Source organism: Heptranchias perlo, chromosome 9, assembly GCF_035084215.1.
Source record: "Heptranchias perlo isolate sHepPer1 chromosome 9, sHepPer1.hap1, whole genome shotgun sequence".
Classification (NCBI taxonomy): Eukaryota; Metazoa; Chordata; class Chondrichthyes; order Hexanchiformes; family Hexanchidae; genus Heptranchias; species Heptranchias perlo.
In genome coordinates this window covers 7,692,575-7,714,701 of record NC_090333.1, presented here as the reverse complement: position 1 = coordinate 7,714,701, position 22,127 = coordinate 7,692,575, and the positions used below count along the sequence as shown (strand labels likewise).

Genomic DNA, 22,127 nt, shown 5'->3' with positions numbered 1-22,127 from the left:
CAATAAAGAGCCATCTCGCCTGATCCCACTTTCCAGTTCCTGGTCCATAGCCCTGTAGGTTGTGGCATTTCAAGTGCATATCCAAGTACCCTTTAAATGCAATGAGGGTTTCTGCCTCTACCACCCTTTCAGGCAGTGAGTTCCAGACCCTCACCACCCTCTGGATGAAAACATTTTTCTTCAACTCCCCTCTACCAATTACTTTAAATCTATGCCACCTGGTCATTGATCCCTCTGCTGAGGGAACGAGGTCCTTCCTATCCACTCTCGCTCGGCCCCTCATGATTTTATACACCTCATTTAAATCTTCCCTCAGCCTCCTCTGTTCCAAAGAAAACAACCCCAGCCTAACTAATTTTTCCTCTTAGCTAAAATTCTCCTGTCCTGGCAACATCCTCATAAATCTCCTCTGTACCCTCTCGAGTGCAATTACATCTTTCCTGTAATGTGATGAACAGAAATGTATGCAATACTCCAGCTGTGGCCTAACTAGTGTTTTATACAGTTCAAGCATAACCACCTTGCTCTTAAATTCTATGCCTCGGCCAATAAAGGAAAGTATCCCATTTGCCTTCTTTGCGAGAACCAGGCTGAATATAGAAAGTTCAGAGGGAAAGTGAGAAAGGAAATAAGAGGGGCAAAGAGAGAATATGAGAATAGATGGGCGGCCAACATAAATGGGAATGCAAAAGTCTTCTATAGGCATGTGAACAGTAAAGGGGTAGTAAGAGGAGGGGTGGGGCCATTAAGGACCATGAAGGAGAACCACTCATGGAGGTAGAGGGCATGGCTGAGGTACTAAATGAATACTTTGCATCTGCCTTTACCGAGGAAGAAGATGCTGCCAGGGTCTCAGTAATGGAAGACATAGTTGAGATACCAGATGGATTAAAAATTGATGAAGAAGAGGTACCAGAGAGGCTAGTGAAACTTAAAGTAAATAAGTCACCCGGTCTGGATGGGATGCACCCTACGTTGCTGAGGGAAGTAAGGGTGGAAATTGCGGAGGTACTGGCCATAATCTTCCAAACATCGTTAGATACGGTGGTGTTGCCAGAGGACTGGAGAATTGTAAATGTTCACCCTTGTTCAAAAAAGGGTGGAAGGATAAACCCAGCAACTTTTGGCCAGTCAGTTTAACCTCGGTGGGGGGAAACTTTTAGAAACGATAATCTGGGACAGAATTAGCAGTCACTTGGACAAGTGTGGATTGATGAGGGGAAGCCAGCACAGATTTGTTCAAGGCAAATCGTGTTTAACTAACTTGATCGAGTTTTTTGATGAGGTAATAGAGAGGATAGATGAGGGCAATGCAGTTGATGTGGTGTATATGGACTTTCAAAAGGCGTTTGATAAAGTGCCACATAATAGGCTCGTCATCAAAATTGAAGCCCATGGAATAAAAGGGGCAGTAGCAGCATGGATACAGAATTGGCTAAGTGACAGGAAACAGAGGATAGTGGTGAACGTTTATTTTTTCGGATGGGAGGGAGGTATACAGTGGTGTTCCCCAGGGGTTGGTATGAGGACCACTGCTTTTCTTGATTATATTAATGACTTGGACTTGGGTATAGAGGGCACAGTTAAAAAATTTGCAGATGACACAAAACTTGGAAATGTAGTGAACAGTGAGGAGGATAGTTATAGACATCAAGAGGATATAGACAGGCTGGTGGAATGGGCGGACACGTGGCAGATGAAATTTAATGCAGAAAAATGCAAGGTGATACATTTTGGTAAGAAGAACGAGGAGCGGCAATATAAACTAAAGGACACAATTGTAAAAGGGGTGCATGAACAGAGAGATCTGGGGGTGTATACACACAAATCTTTGAAGGTGGCAGGGCAGGTTGAGAAAGTGGTTAAAAACCATATGGAGTCCTGGGCTTTATAAATAGAGGCATGGAGTACAAAAGCAAGGAAGTCATGATGAACCTTTATAAAACCCTGGTTCGGCCACAGCTGGAGTATTGTGTCCAGTTCTGGGCACCGCACTTTTGGAAAGATGTGAAAGCCTTCGAGAGGGAGCAGAAGAGATTTACTGGAATGATTCCAGGGATGAGGGACTTTAGTTACGTGGATAGACTGGAGAAGCTGGGGTTGTTCTCTTTGGAACAAAGAAGGTTGAGAGGAGATTTGATGGAGGTATTCAAAATCATGAAGGGTCTCGACAGAGTAGATAGGGTTGGCAGAAGGGTCAAGAACCAGAGGACATATATTTAAGGTGATTGGAAAAGAACCAAAGGTGACATGAGGAAAAGCTTTTTCACACATCGAGTGGTTAGGATCGGGAATGCACTGCCCGAGGGGGTGGTGGAGGCAGATTCAATTATGGTCTTCGAAAGGGAATTGGAAAAGTACTTGAAAGGAAAATGTTTGCAGGGCTACGGGGATAAGGCGTGGGAGAGGGACGAACTGGATTGTTCTGATGCAGAGCCGGCACGGACTCAATGGGCTGAATGGCATCTTCCATGCTATAACCTTTCTATGATGCTGTGATTCTCTGATTCTAACCACCTTATCTACCTGACCTACCTTCAGGGATCTGTAGACATACACTCCAAGGCCCCTCTGTTCCTCTACACTTCTCAGTATCCTCCCATTTATTGTGTATTCCCTTGCCTTGTTTGCCCTCCACAAATGCATTACCTCACACTTCTCCGGATTGAATGCCATTTGACACTTTTTTGTCCGCCTGACTGGTCCATTGATATCTTCCTGCAGTCTACAGCTTTCTTCCTCACCATCAACCACACGGCCAACGTTTGTGTCATCTGCAAACTTCTCAATCATACCCCCTACATTTCAGTCAAAATCATTGATATATACCAGAAAAAGCAATGGTCCTAGTGCTGAGTCCTACGGAACCCCACTGGAAACAGCCTTCCAGTCATAAAAACACCCGTCGACCATTCCCCTTTGCTTCGATGCACTGCAGCAACTCACCAAGGCTTGTTCGACAGCACCTCCCAAACCCGCGATCTCTACTACCTAGAAGGACAAGGGCAGCAGGTACATGGGAACAACACCACCTGCACATTCCCTTCCAAGTCACACACCATCTCGGCTTGGAAATATATCGCCGTTCCATCATCGTCGCTGGGTCAAAATCCTGGAACTCCCGACCTAACACCACTGTGGGAGAAACTTCACCCCTCGGACTGCAGCGGTTAAAGAAGGTGGCTCACCACCACCTTCTCAAGGGCAATTAGGGATGGGCAATAAATGCTGGCTTTGCCAGCGATGCCCACATCCCATGAACGAATAAAAAAAAAGCCAATTCTGGATCCAACTTGCCACTGTCCCTTGGATCCCATGGGCTTTTACTTTTCTGACCAGTTTGCCATGTGAGATCTTGTCAAAAGCCTTGATAAAATCCATGTAGACGATATCAAACATGCTACCCTCACAGACGCTCCTTGTTACCTCCTCAAAAAATTCAATCAAGTTCTTCAGATACGACCTTCCCTGAACAAATCCATGCTGACTGTCCTCGATTAATCCGTGCCTTTCTAAATGAGGTTAGGCTGACTGGCCTGTAATTACTCGGTCTATCCCTTTCTCCCGTTTTAAACAATGTTACAACGTTAGCAGTCCTCCAATCCTCCAGCACCAGGCCTGTAACCAGACAGGATTGGAAAATGATGGTCAGAGTCTCCGCTATTTCCTCCCTTGCTTCACGTAACAGCCTGGGATACATTTCATGCTGGCCTTGTGATTTATCTACTTTCAAGGATGCTAAACCCCTTAATATTTCCTCTCTCACGATGCTTATCCCGTCCAATATTTCACACTCCTCCTTAACTACAATGTCTGCATCGTCCCCCTCTTTTGTGAAGACAGACGCAAAGCATTCAGTCAGAGCCATGGCAGATGTCTTTGAGCCTCTCTCCTTGCATTTCTTTCAAGTCAATGCCAAAGTAAACAACTGTCCACTTTGACTGTGGAAAGTTTTCTGAACAAACATTTTTTTAAAAGCACAGCATAATAGACAGCTATCACCTGCTGACACATCACTGCAATCTGTGAGTCTGAGTTTTTTCCTCCATACATCACTCAATGTACAGATCTGTCCAGATACTTTTGAGGTTACAATCATAACAATGGTATTGAAATGCAGAGGGGAAAATCATCACTTTAAAAAATATCTCCATTTTCTATCGTGGTTCTGTCATTAATCCCATATTTTTCGATTTACAGATTTCACCGTGCCTGACGTTACGATCTTCAATAAGAATTCTGTGGACCTCAGTCGCTCAGTAGATTCCCAGAGTGATTGTTTGTGCAGGTGTACTGAAGCAGAAAGACACACGGCTACCTTGTCTTTAAGGAGGATGCAGAGTGTACACATTAACTTGATATTCATTTGTGAATTTAGAATAATGTGAAAATTCTGAACTACAGTGTTCATAACAAGATGGACTAACTGTCCAGGAAATTCAACATTCTGAAATGTTCTTTCAAATCGGCCAACAAGTTTTTATTTCTTAGCAACAAATTGTTTGTGAATCATTTATGTCGATAGGAATAAACAATTACTGAAAGTATTCTGTCAGCAACTGAATATGACCCCGGATCTTTTTCTAGTTTCTCCCTTGTCTTCCCTCAAGCCCTTTCTGAGCCCATCTTGTCAACGAGACCTACCTCCTGCTCCATTTACCCCTAAACTGCTGACCACCCAATTTTCCTTCATGGCCCCCATGCTAGCTGACATTGGAAATGGTTCCCTCTCCTCAGGTTACTGCCCCCACCCCGCTCCCTATCAAAACCAACATCATCACTCCTCCTTCTCAAAAACTCACCCTCGACCCCTCCGTCCTTGCAAACTACCACCCCATCTCCAACCCCTGTTTGATCTCCAAACTCCTTGAGCGTGTTGTTGCCTCTCAAATCTCAATTCACCTTTCACGCAACTCCATGGTTTAATCCCTTCAATCAGGTTTCCACTCCTGCCACAGCACAGAATCTGCTCTAATCAAAGTCACAAATAACACATAAATGCCGTGGCTACAAGAGCAGGTCAGATGGTGGGTAATTCAATTGAGGGATCTGTGTATTCTACTTTTTAAACTCTAGAAATGACCAGATGGTCCAAAATAGGCTTTTTCTCTCCTGTACATTCCTGTGTTCCTACGAGTAGAATCCCACAAAGGTTGAATCCCTGTGTCCTGCCTCTGTACCATAATTGGTGAGCTTCTTACAGTCTGTTGTGTCAGTGTGAGTAGAGCACTGTTCTTTATTGGTGGTTGTCATGGAACTTTCTGGGAGTCCTGCAGGGAAAGGAGAGGGTGGATCCGATCGGGTAGTCCCTGACCAGATGGTCGATACCATTTGGTAGAACCCCTTGTCACCAGAACTGACCAACATGCACCAAGATGTAGCCTGGATGGTGGTGAGAAGGGGCCTCCGAGTGCGGTCCTTCCAACACGCACGAAATCTCAGTGCCACCGCGAGCTGCCCTCGAGGATGCAGCGGGGACAAGACCGTCGTCAACCTCCTGATGGACTGCCCCTTCGCGCAGAAGGTATGGAGAGAGATGCGTTGGTATCTGTCCCGATTCATCCCCAACAGCTGGGTAATACAGGACGCTGTGCTCTATGGCCTGTTCCGAGGGACACACACCGAGACAGATATCAACTGCTGCTGGAAAACTATCAACTCGGTGAAGGAGGCCCTTTGGTTGGCCCGAAATCTGTTGGTCTTCCAGCTGAAGGAGCTGTCCACGACCGAGTGTTTCTGACAGGCACATTCCAAGGTCCAGGAGTAGATGCTGCGGGATGCACTGAAGCAAGTGCAGCCCAAGCAAAGGCTCTATGGGGAAAGGCCACCGAGTAAGGCCATCCCACTTTGTATTGTACAAAATGTATTCGATGATATGTACTGTGTTTTGAATTGTAATAATGAGATCATAGTGTGTACGATCTGCATTGTATTGGTTCGAACTATATTGATTGAAATTGTGTCTTTTTACGTTGAACTGTGTGTATCTTTAAATATGATGAAATAAAGTGTATTTTGAAATAGAAAAAAAATTATCAAGTTTCTTAAAGTCTGTTGTGTCAGTGTGAGTGGAGCACTGTTCTTTATTGGTTTGATGGTTGATGAGGTCACTAAGGGAGTGAAGCTCTTCTCTGCTGCCGTCATTGGAGTTTTTCACAAACATTTCATTCATTATGCTCGATACAAAATTTCCCCATAAACGATGGATTCAGTATCTGTTGCCATTTTGTTACAATGTGAACCACTTTCAGTTGCATATCAACAAGGTTTTACATAGAATTACACACACAGAATGGACAGCACCAAAACAGGCCATTCGGCCCAAATGATCGATGCCTCCTCCCACCCCTCTTCATCTAACCCTATCAGTATATCCTTCTAGCGCTTTCCCCCATGCGTTTATCCAGCTTCCCATTAAATGCATCTATGCTATTTGAACATAAGAACATAAGAAATAGGAGCAGGACTAGGCCATGCAGCCCCTCGATCCTGCTCCGCCATTCAATAAGATCATGGCTGATCTTCGACCTCAACTCCACTTTCCGGCCCGATCCCCATATCCCTTGATTCCCCTCGATTCAAAAATCTATCCATCTCAGCCTTGAATGTACTCAACGACTGAGCATCCACAGTCCTCTGGGGTAGAGAATTCCAAAGATTCACAACCCTCGGAGCGAAGAAATTGCTCCTCATCTCAGTCCTTAATGGCTGACCCCTTATCCCGATATTGTGCCCTCGAGCTCTTGACTCTTCAGCCAGGGGAAGCAGCCTCTTAGCATCTACCTTGTCAAGCCCTCTCAGCATCTTATATGTTTCAATGAGATCATCTCTCATTCCTCTAAACTCCAGAGAGTATAGGCCCATTGTACTCAATCTCTCATCATAGGACAACCCTCTCATCCCAGGAATCAATGGAGTGAACTTTCGCTGCACCGTCCCCAGGGGTCAAGTATATCCTTCCTTAGGTAAGGAGTCCAAAACTGCACACAGTATTCCAGGTGTGGTCTCCATAAGCCCCTGTACAATTTGTAGGGGGTGGTGGTGTGTGTCAGCTTCGCCTCTGACTTCTGAGAAGTTCGAATCGCTCCCACTCCCTGCGTTCTCAACCTTGGACTTAGTTGTGACAAAGTGCAGCAGACAACTGGTTTTGGTGCAAGAAACATTGACCTTTATTCAAGAGAGAAAATACAACACAACAATCTTAACACTTTAATAAAATGGGGAACACTTCGGTACACACGAGGGAAATTACAGTAGAATGATACCTCACCCCTCCAAATCCCACTATATTAGCTAAGTTGGACTCTAAAGGGCCAGAGTTAATGGTTAGTGGCAATATTCGGTTGGTTGTTTCGTAAGTTCCCTTGTTGCCGCGAGGTGTCTGATGGTCACTGGGGCTGTTGCTCTGGTTTCTTCTTGTGTGTCAGCCTGCTTCTGGAGCTACTGACCTTCACTGTCGAACTGCTTTCCTGTTGCCCCCTCGCCTTGTTGTTCGCTGAAGCTGCTCTTCCTTCCAGAGACAGCCAGAACAAGACAAGCAGCACACAAGCGCCAGCAAGAACCAGAGAGAGAGAGAGAGGTTTCGATTTTCCACTTCTATATCCCTCTCTTACAACGGCCTTCGTCACTTTGAAAAAAACACTTCATGCCTGTTTAAACAGTTCTGACAAAGTCCTTAAGAATCTTTGATGGCTTTTTGATGCTCCCTCATCATGTTGCAATTGCTTCTCCCAATTGGTCATTGTTAATTCCTATTTTTCGAGCTTGTCACTCAAGGCTTCCTTTTGTATCCAACGTCCTAGGTGTTGATCGGTTTTGCTTTAAAACAAAGATGTGGCCCCACCATGTCTGGAGCAGTAGCCTCTTTCAATGGCAGTGAGTGTTGACCACCTGCTGTAGGTTTTGCATTAAAACAGAGACATGTCTGAAGCAGTCATTCTCCCACATTCCACAGTGTGTGTTGTGGATTCGTCTGGTGACCTCTCACCTATCCTTCCATCTTAGGATTTTAGTCAATGGTCAAAGTTTTCCATACTCAGGGAAAAGGTAAATTCCAAAGTCCTTTTCTTTCGGGTTTTTCTCTGAGTTTTGGGAGATCTGTGAATTTTGAGAATCTTACAATTGTAGCAAGACTTCCTTACTCTTGGACTCCAACCCCCTTGCAAGAAAGGCCAACATACCAATTGCTTTCTGTACGTGCATGTTAACTTCCTGTGTTTTGTGTACCAGGACACCTAATTCCCTCTGAACACCAACATTTTGTCCTGGATGGTGTGGAGTTCTTGAGTGTTGTTGGCGCTGCACTCATCCAGGCAAGTGGAGAGTATTCCATCAGACTCCTGACTCGTGCCTGGTCGATGGTGGAAAGGCTTTGGGGAGTCAGGAGCTGAGTCACTTGCCACAGAATACCCAGCCTCTGACTTGCTCTTGAAGCCACAGAAATTATGTTGCTGGTCCAGTTAATTTTCTGGTCAATGCTGACCCCCAGGATGCTGATGGTGGTGGATTTCGCGATGGTAATGCAGTTGAATGCCAAGGGGAGGTGGTTAGACTCTCTCTTGTTGGAGATGGTCATTGCCTGGCACTTATCTGGCACAAATATTACTTGCCACTTATGATCCCAAACCTGGATGTTGTCCAGGACTGCTTCATTATCTGAAGGGTTGCGAATGGAACTGAACACTGTGCAATCAACAGTGAACATCCCCATTGCTGACCTTATGATGGAGGGTAGGTCATTGATGAAGCAGCTGAAGATGGCTGGGCCATGGACACTGCCCTGAGGAACTCCTGCAGCAATGTCTTGGGGCTGAGATGATTGGCCTCCAACAACCACTATCACCTTCCTTTGTGCAAGGTATGACTCCAGCCACTGGATAGTTTTCCCCCTGATTCCCATTGACTTCAAATTTACTCGGGATCCTTGGTGCCACACTCGGTCAAATGCTGCCTTGATGTCAAGGGCTGTCACTCTCACCTCACCTCTGGAATTCAGCTCTTTTGTCCATGTTTGGACCAAGGCTGTGATGAGGTCTGGAGCTGAGTAGTCCTGGCGGGAACCAAACTGAGCATCGGTGAGCAAGTTTTGGTGAGTAATGTCGTTTGAGAGCATTGTCGACGACACCTTCAATCACTTTGCTAATGATTGAGAGCAGACTGATGGGGCAGTAATTGGCCGGATTGGATTTGTCCTGCTTTTTATGGACAGGACATACCTGAGCAATTTTCCACATTGTTGGTTAGTTGCCAGTGTTGTAGCTGTACTGGAACAGTTTGGCTGGAGGCGTCGTTAGTCCTGGAGCACGAGTCTTCAGCACTACAGTCAGAATGTTGTCGGGGTCCATAAACTTTGATGTATCCAATGCACTCAGCTGTTTCTTGATATCACGTTGAGTGAATCGAAATAGCTGAAGACTGGCTTCTGTGATGGTGGGGATATCAGGAGGAGGCCGAGATGGATCATCTACTCGGCACTTCTGGCTGAAGATGGTTGCAAACGCTTCATGCCTTGTCTTTTGCACTCACGTGCTGGTCTCTGCCATTATTGAGGATGGGGATGTTTACAGAGCCTCCTCCTCCCGTTAGTTGTTTAATTGTCCACCACCATTCACGACTGGATGTGGCAAGACTGCAGAGCTTTGATCTGATCCGTTGGTTGTTGTGGAATCACTTAGCTCTATGTATAGCATGTTGCTTCTGCTGTTTAGCATACATGTAGTCCTGTGTTGTAGCTTCACCCGGTTGGCACCTCATTATTAGGTACGCCTGGTGCTGCTCCTGACAAGCTCTTCTGCACTCCTCAATGAACCAGGGTTGATCCCCTGGCTTGTTGGTAATGGTAGAGAGTGGAATATGCCGGGCTCTGAGGTTACAGATTGTGCTGGAATACAATTCTGCTGATATGTGCAGAGCAAGGTCCCACAAACAGCAAGTTGCATGAATGAACAGTTAATGTGTTTCTGCTGATGTTGGTTGAGAGAAAAGTGTTGGCCAGGACACCAAGAGAACTCCCTGATCTTCAATATTGCCAGCGGTCTATTAGATCAACTGTAACATCTCATCCAAAAGTCAACCCCTCCAACAATGCAGCACTCTCTCATTACTGCACAAAAGTGTCAGCTTGGATGATGCATGTTTGATAGTCTCAGTCCAACTCAAAGGGCCCAAATCACAAAACTGTGATGAACTAAACTGCAGCACTAAATAGGCAGTCTCATTTGAGAACACAGGATGGTTGGTGTGGGAAACGGAAAAATGTCACACTGGTGCAGTATGGGCTGTTTCTCTTTATAGGGAACTATATTCTGATCTAGTCTTGCTGGTCTCATGGTAGAAATGCTTGATTTGACACCAGGTACCTTGAATGGAAATTTTTTTAAACTGTAACTCTAAAGTTGCATGTAATAAGAGTTTATTTAGTTTAAGTTGTCCTTTGAAGTGTATTGAGCACCAACACTTGGAATGGAGTATTGGGATGTGAGCTCCTTTTCCTCATGTTGTTCAGTTCCTCTCACCTGCACTATTGTGGAGATGGAAGTTCTGAGAGGTTGTTCCTCTTTAGCATATGCTGCAAGGAAATAATTGCTTGGAGGTAGTTCAGAGAAGGTTCACTCGACTGATTCCTCAGATGAGGGAGTTATCTTTTCAGGAAAGGTTGGATAAGTTGGGCCTGTATACACTGGAGTTTAGAAGAACGAGAGGTTATCTTATTGAAACATACAAGGTCCTGAGGGGACTAGAAGGGGTAGATGATGAGAGGAGGTTTCCCTTTGTGGGAGATACTGGAACTAGGGGCCACCAGTTTAAAAATAATGGGTCTCCCATTTAAGACGGAGGTGAGGAGGAATTTTTTCTCTCAGAGGGTCGTGAGTCTGTGGAACTCCCTTGCCAGAGAGCAGTGGAGGCAGGGTCATTGAATATTTCTAAGGCTGAGGAAGATAGATTCCTGATTAACAAGGGAGTCAAAGGTTATAGTCGGTAGACAGGTAAGTGGGGTTGAGGTCACAATCAGATCAATCATGACCTTACCAAATAGCAGAGCAGGCTCGAGGGGCTGAATGGCCTACTCCAGCTCTCGTATCTTCATATGTTCGTAATTTTCCGCTTGTGGCCGAGTGCCAAACTGGAGGTAATCCAAAACTATAAGACAGTCACAAATAAATCCAATCGGGAATTCAGGAAAAACTTCTTTAGTCAGTGAGTGGTAAGAATGTGGAACATTTTACCACAATGTGTACGGTAGCATAGTGGTTATGTTACTGGACTAGTAATCCGGAGGCCTGGATTAAAATCCAGAATCATTAGTTCAAATCCCGCCACGGCAGCTGGTGAATTTAAATTCAATTAATTAAATTTAATTAATTAAATAAAAATCTGGAATTAAAATACGAGTATCAGTAATAATGGCCATGAAACTACCGGATTGTCCTAAAAACCCATCTGGTTCACTAATGTCCTTTCGGGAAGGAAACCTGCCGTCCTTACCCGGTCTGGCCGACATGTGACTCCAGACCCACAGCAATGTGGTTGATTCTTAATTGCCCTCTGAAATGGCCCAGCAAGCCACTCAGTTGTAAAATCTCGCTACGAAAAGTCATGACAAGAATAAAACCAGACGGACCACTCGGCACCGGACACGACAACGGCAAAAAAACACCAAGCCCAGTCGACCCTGCAAGGTCCTCCTGACTAACATCTGGGGACTTGTGCCAAAATTGGGAGAGCTGTCCCACAGACCAGTCAAGCAACAACCTGACATAGCCAAACTTACAGAATCATACCTTTCAGCCAACGTCCCAGACTCTTCCATCACCATCCCTGGGGATGTCCTGTCCCACCAGAGGTGGCGGTACAGTGACACACAGTCAGGAGGGAGTGGCCCTGGGAGTCCTCAAGATTGACTCTGGACCTCATGAAATCTGCTGGCAGCAGAATTGTATTCCAGCACAATCTGTAACCTCATGGCCCGGCATATTCCTCACTCTACCATTACCAACAAGCCAGGGGATCAACCCTGGTTCAATGAGGAGTGTGGAAGAGCATGCCAGGAGCAGCACCAGGCGGACCAAAAAATGAGGTGCCAACCTGGTGAAGCAACCACTCAAGACTACATGCATGCTGAACAGCGGAAGCGACATGCTGCAGACAGAGCGAAGCGATTCCACAACCAACGGATCAGATCAAAGCTCTGCAGTCCTGCCACATCCAGTCGTGAATGGTGGTGGACAATTAAACAACTAACGGGAGGAGGAGGCTCTGCAAACATCCCCTTCCTCAATGATGGTCGAGTCCAGCACATGAGTGCAAAAGACAAGGCTGAAGCGTTTGCAACCATCTTCAGCCAGAAGTGCCGAGTGGATGATCCATCTCGGCCTCCTCCCGATATCCCCACCATCACAGAAGCCAGTCTTCGGCCAATTCGATTCACTCCACGTGATATCAAGAAACGGCTGAGTGCACTGGATCCAGCAAAGGCTATGGGCCCCGACAACATCCCAGCTGTCGTGCTGAAGACTTGTGCTCCAGAACGAGCTGCGCCTCTAGCCAAGCTGTTCCAGTACAGCTACAAAACTGGCATCTACCCGACAATGTGGAAAATTGCCCAGGTATGTCCTGTCCACAAAAAGCAGGACAAATCCAATCCGGCCAATTCCCGCCCCATCAGCCTACTCTCAATCATCAGCAAAGTGATGGAAGGTTTCGTCGACAGTGCTATCAAGCGGCACTTACTCACCAATAACCTGCTCACCGATGCTCAGTTTGGGTTCCGCCAGGACCACTCTGTTCCAGACCTCATTACAGCCTTGGTCCAAACATGGACAAAAGAGCTGAATTCCAGAGGTGAGGTGAGAGTGACTGCCCTTGACATCAAGGCAGCATTTGACCGAGTGTGGCACCAAGGAGCCCGAGGAAAATTGAAGTCAATGGGAATCAGGGGGAAAAATCTCCATTTGCTGGAGTCATACCGAGCACAAAGGAAGATGGTAGTGGTTGTTGCAGGCCAATCATCTCAGCCCCAGGACATTGCTGCAGGAGTTCCTCAGGGCAGTTTCCTAGGCCCAACCATCTTCAGCTGCTTCATCAATGACCTTCCCTCCATCATAAGGTCAGCAATGGGGATGTTCGCTGATGATTGCACAGTCTTCACTTCCATTCGCAACCCCTCAAATAATGAAGCAGTCCGACCCTGCATGCAGCAAGACCTGGACAACATCCAGGCTTGGGCTCATAAGTGGCAAGTAACATTCGTGCCAGATAAGTGCCAGGCAATGACCATCTCCAACAAGAGAGAGTCTAACCACCTCCCCTTGACATTCAACGGCATTACCATCGCCGAATCCCCCACCATCAACATCCTGGGGGTCACCATTGACCAGAAACTTAACTGGGCCAGCCATATAAATACTGTGGCTACGAGAGCAGGTCAGAGGCTGGGTATTCTGCGGTGAGTGACTCACCTCCTGACTCCCCAAAGCCTTTCCACCATCTACAAGGCATAAGTCAGGAGTGTGATGGAATACTCTCCACTTGCTTGGATGAGTGCAGCTCCAACAACACTCAAGAAGCTCGACACCATCCAAGATAAAACAGCCCGCTTGATTGGCACACCATCCACCACCCTAAACATTCACTCCCTTCACCACCGGCGCACAGTGGCTGCAGTGTGTACCATCCACAGGATGCACTGCAGCAACTCGGCAAGGCTTCTTCGACAGCACCCCCCAAACCCGCGACCTCTACCACCTAGAAGGACAAGAGCAGCAGGCACATGGGAACAACACCACCTGCACGTTCCCCTCCAAGTCACACACCATCCCGACTTGGAAATATATCGCCGTTCCTTCATCGTCGCTGGGTCAAAATCCTGGAACTCCCTTCTTAACAGCACTGTGGGAGAACCGTCACCACACGGACTGCAGCGGTTCAAGAAGGCGGCTCACCACCACCTTCTCAAGGGCAATTAGGAATGGGCAATAAATGCCGGCATCGCCAGCGATGCCTGCATCCCATGAACGAATAAAAAAAAAACTGTGTTTTCTAATAATGGGATCATAGTGTGTACGATCTGCACTGTATTGGTTCGAACTGCAATGCTTGAAATTGTGTCTTTTTACATTGAACTGTGTGTATCTTTAAATTTGATAAAATAAAGTCTATTTTCAAATATCAAAAAAAATTGTCAAGTTCCTGACAGTCTGTTGTGTCAGTGTGAGTTGAGCACTGTTCTTATTGGTTTGATGGTTGATGAGGTCACTGAGGGAGTGAAGGGGAGGGGGGACGAGAGGAACTTACTCACGTGGCTCAAGGTCTTGAGCGGCCAATAATTCGAGCTCTTATCTGCTGCCGTCGCTGAAGTTTTTCACAAACATTTCATTCATTATTCTCGATACAAAATATACCCGTAAACTATGGATTCAGTATCTGATGCCATTTTGCTAAAATGTGAACCACTTTCAGATGAATATCAACAAGGTATTACATAGAATTACATACATAGAATGTACAGCACCGAAACAGGCCATTCGGCCCATCTGGTCCATGCCCCTTTTTATGCTCCACAGGTGCCTTCTCCCACCCCTCCTCATCTAACCCGAACAGCATTTCCTTCTATTCCTTTCTCCCTCATGTGTTTATCCAGCTTCCCCTTAAATGCATCTGTGGTATTCACCTCAACTACTCCTTGTGATAGCAAGATCCACAGTAGTAGTCGCATAACTCAGATGTCAGGCCAGCAATCTGACTCCCAACGGTACTTAAAGCAAGTAAAGTGAGACCCCCACCGGTCCCCTCTCCCTCAGTCCAGGGGTCCGTCCTGCACCAGCTTAAGTTCGTACCGGCTGCTCTACAATTTCAGCCTAACGCAAAACAGCTTTTTAAAACTCCGGAAAACTTTTCAAACTTTCTGTGGAATTTTTTTAATGTTAGGAAGAAGCAGGAGCTCCCATTCACTCCCTCCCTATCATTACACATTAGCTGGCAGAAAGTGGAGCTCTGCACCAGCATCCATCCAGACATGCACAGGACTCCTTTACGGCTGAACTCAATATAACTTTGGGGTGCCGACTCTGTACCGCACTGGGCAGAGACTGGTAGCTGCAGCATATCTGCAGCCTTCGTAATGAGATGCAAAGTAAAAGGGATTAGCACTGGTATCAGGGAGTTCAAAGAGTGATCAACAGAGGCAATGGATTCCCAGATCCAGTAGCTGGGACAAAATCCTTGGATTCATTTGAGTAGCAACTGGATGCAATAATGGGGTCGGGATTTGAGGGTTTTCTGGATGGCCCGAGTGGCCTCTCTCATCTGCAATTTTCTTTTGTGTACATTAAATTTGATAACATTGTACGAATGCTTCATATTTGTAGCGAATTCTTCTGACCATCAGTCAACTGTGATATTCACCCACTTATTTTAAAAGGAGTTAGTGCCTGTGTTAAAATAGAGCTAAATGCCTTCAAGAAAGAACTTGCATTTCTATAGCACCTTTCATGCCCTTGGTACTTTGCAGCCAATGAATAACTTTTTGAAGTGGAGTCACTGTTGTTATGCAGGCAAAATGCAGCCACCAATTTTGCGCACAGCCGAGGTCCAACAAACAGCAAGTGAGATAAATAACCAGTTCTCAATGTGTCCTGGTCAACGTCGATCCCTCAACCAACAACTAAACATGATCCAGATTATCTGGTCATTTATTTCATTGCTGTTTGCGGGAGCTTGCTGTGCACAAATTGGCTTCTGCGTTTCCCATCTTTACAACAGCGACTGCACTACAAAAGTGATTCATTGTCTATGAATAACAACAACAACTTGCATTTATATAGTGCCTTGAATGTAGTAAAAAGTGCCAAAGTACTCACAGGAGCGATTATCAAACAAAATTTGACACTGAGCCACATAAGGAGATATTAGGACAGGTGACGAATAGCTTGGTCAAAGAGGTAGGTTTTAAGGAGCACCTTAAAGGAGGTGAGAGAGTTGGAGAGGCAGACAGGTCTAGGGAGGGAATTCCAGTGCTTAGAGCCTCGTAACTTAACCCTTGAAGTCCACGTGTCATTCTAGTAAACCTACGCTGCACTCGCTCCAAGGCCAATATGTCCTTCCAAAGGTGCGGAGCCCAGAACTGCTCACAGTACTCCAGGTGCGGTCTAACCAGAGTTTTGTATAGCTGCAGCATAATTTCTGCACCCTTGTACTCCAGTCCTCTCGATAAAAAGGCCAGCATTCCATTTGCCTTATTGATTATTTTCTGCACCTGTTCATGACACTTTAATGATCGATGTACCTGAACCCCGAAGTCCCTTTGGACATCCACTGTTTTCAACTTTTTACCATTTAGAAAGTACCCTGTTCTATACTTTTTTGATCCAAAGTGGATGACCTCACATTTGTCTACATTGAATTCCATTTGCCACAGTCTTGCCCATTCACCGAATCTATCAATATCACTTTGTAATTTTATGTTTTCATCTACACTGCTAACAATGCCACCAATCTTTGTGTCATCGGCAAACTTAGATATGAGACTTTCTATGCCTTCATCTAAGTCGTTGATAAATATTGTGAATAATTGAGGCCCCAAGACAGATCACTGCAGGACTCCACTGGTCACATCCTGCCAATGTGAGTACCTTACCATTATCCCTACTCTCTGTCGCCTTTCGCTCAGCCAACTTCTGAACCAAGTCCGTACTTTTCCCTCGATTCCATTGTCTTCTATCTTCGCTAACAGTCTCTGATGTGGGACCTTATCAAATGCTTACTGTAAGCGCATATAAATAACATCCATTGACATTCCCCTGTCCACTACTTTAGTCACCTCTTCAATAAATTCAATCAGGTTTGTCAGGCACGACCTACCTTTCACAAATCCATGCTGGCTCTCTCTGATTAACTGAAAATTCTCGAGGTGTTCAGTCACCCTATCCTTAATTATAGACTCCAGCATTTTCCCCACAACAGATGTTAGGCTAACTGGTCTATAATTCCCTGGTTTCCCTCTCTCTCCTTTCTTAAAAATGAGAACCCAAGACAAAAAAATCATAAAAATGAACATTCAGGAATTAAAATGTGCATAAAACAGACAGCACACATGTGCATGTCAGAACTGCATAATTACCCAACGGGAAAGCTGAATTGTTCCCTGAATATTAAGTATTTAGTGGCAAGAAGTTTTAGCCTGCACTATCATTAAGCATTATGATAGTCAATACAGGTTTGGCGCACTTTGTTAGCAACTTAAGATGCCTGAAGCGACCAGATCTTGTGGTACAAATCACATTAGTACATTTGTTTCTCATTGAATTGGAAATCGTTAGCTAGATAAAATTTTAAATCTGTTCCCTCGATCTGCGTTATCTTTAATTTCTAATGTTGGAAGCTAGCTCACTTTTCGCTGAGTTTATTTGCAAAATGAAATGATTACATTATGTTAAGGTTAGATGGTTCAAGGTTGCCATTTTCCTCACAAAGGGCAAAGAGCATTCCACATGTCTTCAGTTTGCTTTACTATGAAATGATCATCATTGTAGTTCAGCATATTTCCATTCCACATGCCGATGCCACGAAGTCTCAATTTCTTCATGATCGCAGACTTAATTGAAATGCTCTGCGGATCGTCATACCAGACCAGATGATAAGTATTGTTAACCTGCCATAAGAAAACAAAAGAGAGTTACACAGATAGGAGCGAGCGGTTTAGGTCAATGCACAGTTCGAGACACAGTGCTGAAAATCTTCAGCAGCTCGATTTAAAATGCTTGCATGAAAAGACAAGCTCAGGTGGGCTGAGGAAAAGAAAGGTAAAGAGGTGGATTGTTCCAAACCTTAGTTGAAACGGATTGTGAAAAGCACTGTAACATTACATGAACTGTAAGTAATCTGTAAAGTGTCTGAGTACATTTACACATCACACCTAATTAGGAATCAAAATAGAAACTAATTTTAGAAAGAGTCTGACCACTGAGCCTTCACTATGATAACAGAACATTGAATCTGAATAAATGTCAACTTTTTGAATTCTTTAAATTACTAAAATTGGAAAAATCAATGAAAATGTTGTTCTAAAAATGACAGCGTGGGATAGAGTACAAATGATTTAATAGGTTAATGTCATCATTAAAATATCGCGAGACTGTTCACTGATTGAATTAAGCGTTCATCCGTTAACATCCCACAGCTTAATTTCAAGTCAGTGATATAACGATGTTACTGCACTTCAAAGTAACTTATTGTGAGAAGCACTTTGGGATGATTCAGAGAGACAATCGATAAACCACAATATAAATGCCATTCTTTAACTTTTACTGATACCGGCTTTTTATTTCCTACCTGTAGTGTAGAGATTTTGTTTTTAAAATTCCAACGTTTTGTCATTGTGGACTAACTCTCTGTTCAAACAACGAAGCTTTGAAAATGAGCCGAAGTTCCTCCATGGGCTTGACATTTAAATACAGGTGTCCTGACAGGAAAGCATCAAAAAGAGGATCTCCGTCTTAGATTCAAGCCAAATTGCCCAAACTGTCAGCTTAATTTTTAATATGAAATCCAACAGTCTATGTCGGAAACAATGCTTCACACTCAAGCACACATTTCTGATTACAGTGGATTAGCTTTGCTGAAGATGCAGAATCATAGTATCATAGAATGGTTACAACACGGAAGGAGGCCATACGGCCCGTCACATCCATGCCAGCTCCCTGCAAGAGCAATCCAGCTAGTCCCATTCCCCCGCCCTCGCCCCTTAGCTCTGGAAAGCTTTTCCTTTCAAGTACTTATCGAATTCCCTTTTGAAAGTTTTTTTTTATTCGTTCATGGGATGTAGGCATCGCTGGCAAGGCCAGCTTTATTGTCCATCCCTAATTACCCTTGAGAAGGTGGTGGTGAGCCGCCTTCTTGAAACGCTGCAGTCCGTGTGGTGAAGGTTCTCCCACAGTGCTGTAGGTCGGGAGTTCCAGGATTTTGACCCAGCGACGATGAAGGAACGGCGATATTATATCGAATTCACTTTTGAAAGCCACTATTGAATCTGCTCCACCACATCTTCAGGCAGTGCATTCCAGACCACGACCACTCGCTTTGTAAAAAAGTTTTTTCTCATATCACCTTTGGTTCTTTTGCCAATCACCTGAAATCTATGTCCTCATTCTTGACTCCTCCACCAATGGGAACAGTTTCTCTCTATCTACTCTCTCCAGACCCTTCATGATTTTGAACACCTCTATCAAATCTCCTCTCAACCTTCTCTGCTCGAAGGAGAACAACCCCAGCTTCTCCAGTCTATGCACGTAACTGAAGTCCCTCATCCCTCGAATCATTCACATAAATCTCTTCTGCACCCCCTCTAAGGCCTTCACATCCTTCCAAAAGTGCGGTGCCCAGAACTGGCACAATGCTCCAATTGTGGCCGAACCAGCATTTTATAAGTATTCATCATAACCTCCATGCTTTTGTAATCTATGCCTCTATTTATAAAGCCCAGCATCCTGTATGCTTTCTCAACCTGCCCTGCCACCTTTAACGATTTGTGCTCATCAACCCCCAGATCTCTCCTTTCCTGCATCCCATAGTTTACATTGCCTCACCTTTCTTCCGACTGAAATGTGTGACTTCACACTTTTCTGCGTTGAATTTCAGCTGCCACGTGTCCGCCCATTCCACCAGCCTGTCTATGTCCTCTTGAAGTCTATAACTAACCTCCTCACTGTTCATTACACTTCCAAGTTTTGGGCCATCTGCAAATTTTGAAATTGTGCCCCTGCAGCTCCAAGGAAATCCCAATCTATCATTTTTAACACTCAAATCAATTAACTCATCTGGATGCTGTGCAACATATGAACATAAGACACACATTTAAAGCGCAGATGGGACCTCAGTTTAGCGTGTCATCTGAAAGATGGCACCTCCGACAGTGCAGCGCTCCCTCAGTACAGCAACTTAGAAAAATCCAATGCACAGCCCAGATGTCAATTCAGATGCAACAAGGCAAAAGATTATGGTGTTCGATTGGGGAAAAAAATGATTTGGGGGAAAATAGAAAGAGATAGATGACTTGCAAGTCAGAGTTAGCATTGGCCTCCAGAGAAAACAATTTAAAACAATAGGATAAACCAAGGTCTGATTTAACTCAATGTGGAACATTCTATCATCTCAAAATAATCTTTTCAAATTGCTCAAAGTAACAAAATATTGCAATCGAAAGGTGGAAAACATGATTTAAATGTTACTGCTGAAAGCTCAAGCATCACAGCCTTTGACTGCAGTGCGTCAAGTATCTCAGCAAGATTTGGCCAATGTCAATTAGACATGTGACTAGGTAGAATGCAGTAGGTCGAGAGTGTGTGGTATTTGCTACTGTGCAGTTTTCTTATGTACAGGGCACGCTACCGTCAATCTTTTGTGTTAAATTGATCATCAAATGGGAGACAGGGGCACACATTTCACGAACTAAACTATGATGATTTTCACAGGAGGGTCAATATGGGTTGTGTAAAGTGATCGATTTGAAAAGTCTACAGCTCGGAATTGGTTTGGTGCTTTGTATGTCAACTCCCATTTTCTTGGCTATTCTCCAACTACACACATTTTGTACTGTAGAAACTGTACATTCTGAACTTTGCTGAATCCTGTACACAGAGAATATTGAATCATGAAACACTGCAATGTTTGCATTCTACAAAGAATGGATAATGCACAACTCTCCATTGTGTTTTGATTGATAGTCTTACCATGTAGATATAATATGGGGCTTTCTGCTCATCATCCCAATATCTGCCAGTAATTGATTTGTGCACATGCTGTACGATCTCTTTGTATGGGACCTGACGTCCAGCTGCACCACTGCAAGGGGCACCTCGGGAAGCAATCTTTTCCAATACACACCTACCACCCTGAAAAGTACGAAAGGATGAAAAAATAACACTTGTGAATAGAGTTACTTTGGTCATTTCAAAAATGCAGTAACAGCATGACTGGTCTCTAAGTGTAAAGGCTATGAGGGACAATTAGAGAAACATAAGCTTTACAATATAGAGAGGAGGGTCTCTCACAGAAATATATAAATTAAATAGTACATTTATAGATAAGGACAAGGTTGTAACTTGAAATAGACAGCAACAAGACTGAATGTCGAAGATTAAGGGGTGATCTAATTGATGTGTTTGAATTGATCAAAGCAGTTGATAGGGTAGATAGAGAGAAACTATTTCCTCTGGTGGGAGAGTCCAGAACAAGGGGACATAACCTTAAAATTAGAGCTTGGCCATTCAGGGGTGTTGTCAGGAAGCACTTCTTCACACAAAGGGTGGTGGAAATCTGGAACTCTGGACCTCAAAAAGCTGTTGAGGCTCGGTCAATTGAAAATTTCAAAGCTGAGACTGATAGATTTTTGTTCGGTAAGGGTATTAAGGGTTACAGAACCAAGGTGGGTAAATGGAGTTAAGATCCAGATTAGCCATGATCGATTGGTGGAACAGGCTCGAGGGGCAGAATGGACTACTCCTGTTCCTATATTCCAATGTCTCCCACTGGGTATGGTAGCATTGTTGTTATGTTACTGGACGAATGAACCAGATACCTGGACGAATAATCTGGAATCATGAGTTCAAATTCTGCTACAGCAGCTGGGAAATTTAATTTCAACTAAATAAAATCTGAAATTTAAAAAAACTATTTTCAGTAATGGTGGCCATGAGACTATGGGATTGTTGTATTTCATCTGTTCACGAATTCATCCACTCTGGCCGATATGTGACTCCAGACCCACAGCAATATAGTTGATTTTTAATCACCCTCTGAATTGGCCAAGCAAGCCACTCAGTTGTACAATCTTTGCTACGGACTGCAGCGGTTCAAGAAGGTGGCTTACCACCACCTTCTCAAGGGCAGTGAAGGATGGGCAAAAAATGCTGGCCTTACCAGTGATGCCCACATCCCATGAACAAATAAAAAAAATTGTAAAGGAATGAGTTTTGAGAAAAGATTAGCAGAAGCTTAAGATTTGTAGCTCAGAAGAATGCAATTAAGGGGAGGCCTCAGTGGAATAAAATGTTGAATAGCACGGGTAAGGTAAGCCCAGCCAATGGATGCATGTGGAAATTAGTGAAAAGTAAACATAGAACAGATATCAAAAA

The 22,127-nt window shown here is 44.5% G+C and overlaps 1 protein-coding gene across 1 annotated transcript in view; it reads right to left on the bottom strand.

Moving 5' to 3' along the window:
- The window catches only part of LOC137325643 (di-N-acetylchitobiase-like), a 36,848-nt gene that overhangs the window by 367 nt on the left and 14,354 nt on the right, over nucleotides 1-22,127 (bottom strand). Inside the window, exons 6-7 of the mRNA XM_067990908.1 lie at nucleotides 20,724-20,885; nucleotides 17,466-17,647 (exon numbers count right to left, since the gene is read on the bottom strand). Coding sequence (XP_067847009.1) covers nucleotides 17,466-17,647; nucleotides 20,724-20,885 — 344 coding nt within the window. The remainder of the gene's footprint in view (nucleotides 1-17,465; nucleotides 17,648-20,723; nucleotides 20,886-22,127) is intronic.